The sequence below is a fragment of the Wasmannia auropunctata genome, unplaced genomic scaffold, assembly GCF_000956235.1.
Source record: "Wasmannia auropunctata unplaced genomic scaffold, wasmannia.A_1.0 LD268231.1, whole genome shotgun sequence".
Lineage (NCBI taxonomy): Eukaryota > Metazoa > Arthropoda > Insecta > Hymenoptera > Formicidae > Wasmannia > Wasmannia auropunctata.
In genome coordinates, this window is record NW_012094659.1 from 1 (window position 1) to 608 (window position 608).

At 32.4% G+C, this 608-nt stretch overlaps 1 protein-coding gene across 1 annotated transcript; it reads right to left on the reverse strand.

Moving 5' to 3' along the window:
- Nucleotides 1–11: 11 nt before the first annotated feature.
- Nucleotides 12–467, reverse strand: LOC105462216 (UHRF1-binding protein 1-like; the record flags this gene model as incomplete). The annotated part of the gene is made up of 2 exons (XM_011708742.1): nt 12–124; nt 210–467. Coding segments are annotated over 2 exons (371 nt in total), but the record flags the coding sequence as incomplete, so codon positions are not given.
- Nucleotides 468–608: the final 141 nt, after the last annotated feature.

A 608-nucleotide genomic window follows, 5' to 3' on the forward strand; every position in this document is an offset into this window, starting at 1 on the left:
TAATTTTTCACGGGATTACCACTAGGATGTTGCGCCTTTTTTTGCTCAGACGGTGTGACATTTGGATTTTGTGGTTGATTACTTTTCTCCAAATGCTCTCTGGAACCTTTCGTACCGCTAGCTGCTTTAAATAAAATTGCAAATTTTTATATCAATTACGTCTTGCATTAGATATTATATGCTTAGATGTATACTATATATGCACGAACCTGTTACGTTTCCTTGACTTCTTGTTAACGGAGAATGTTGTGTTCTTCCAGAATCTATGAGATCCATAAACTGACTTCGGAACGAACTCAACGATTGTTGCAACCATTGATTATGAGGTGTGGCATTCTCTCTGTACTTGGCCCAATGTTTTCTGTCCGCCATTGCCAGATGATACGGATAATAATCAATTTGAAATCTAACTAATGAAATTTGTAGTGCACCACCGTCCTTCAGATCAGGATGTAATGATCTGCCTCCTGTTTCAATAATATAATATTGATAAAATAAAAGTGAATATATTGTAAATATATTGTAATGCAAAAGAAAGTCATAAACTATACTTAATAGATGTTAAATAAATAAATATGTAAAATAAAATATTAAGTAAAATAAAAAAA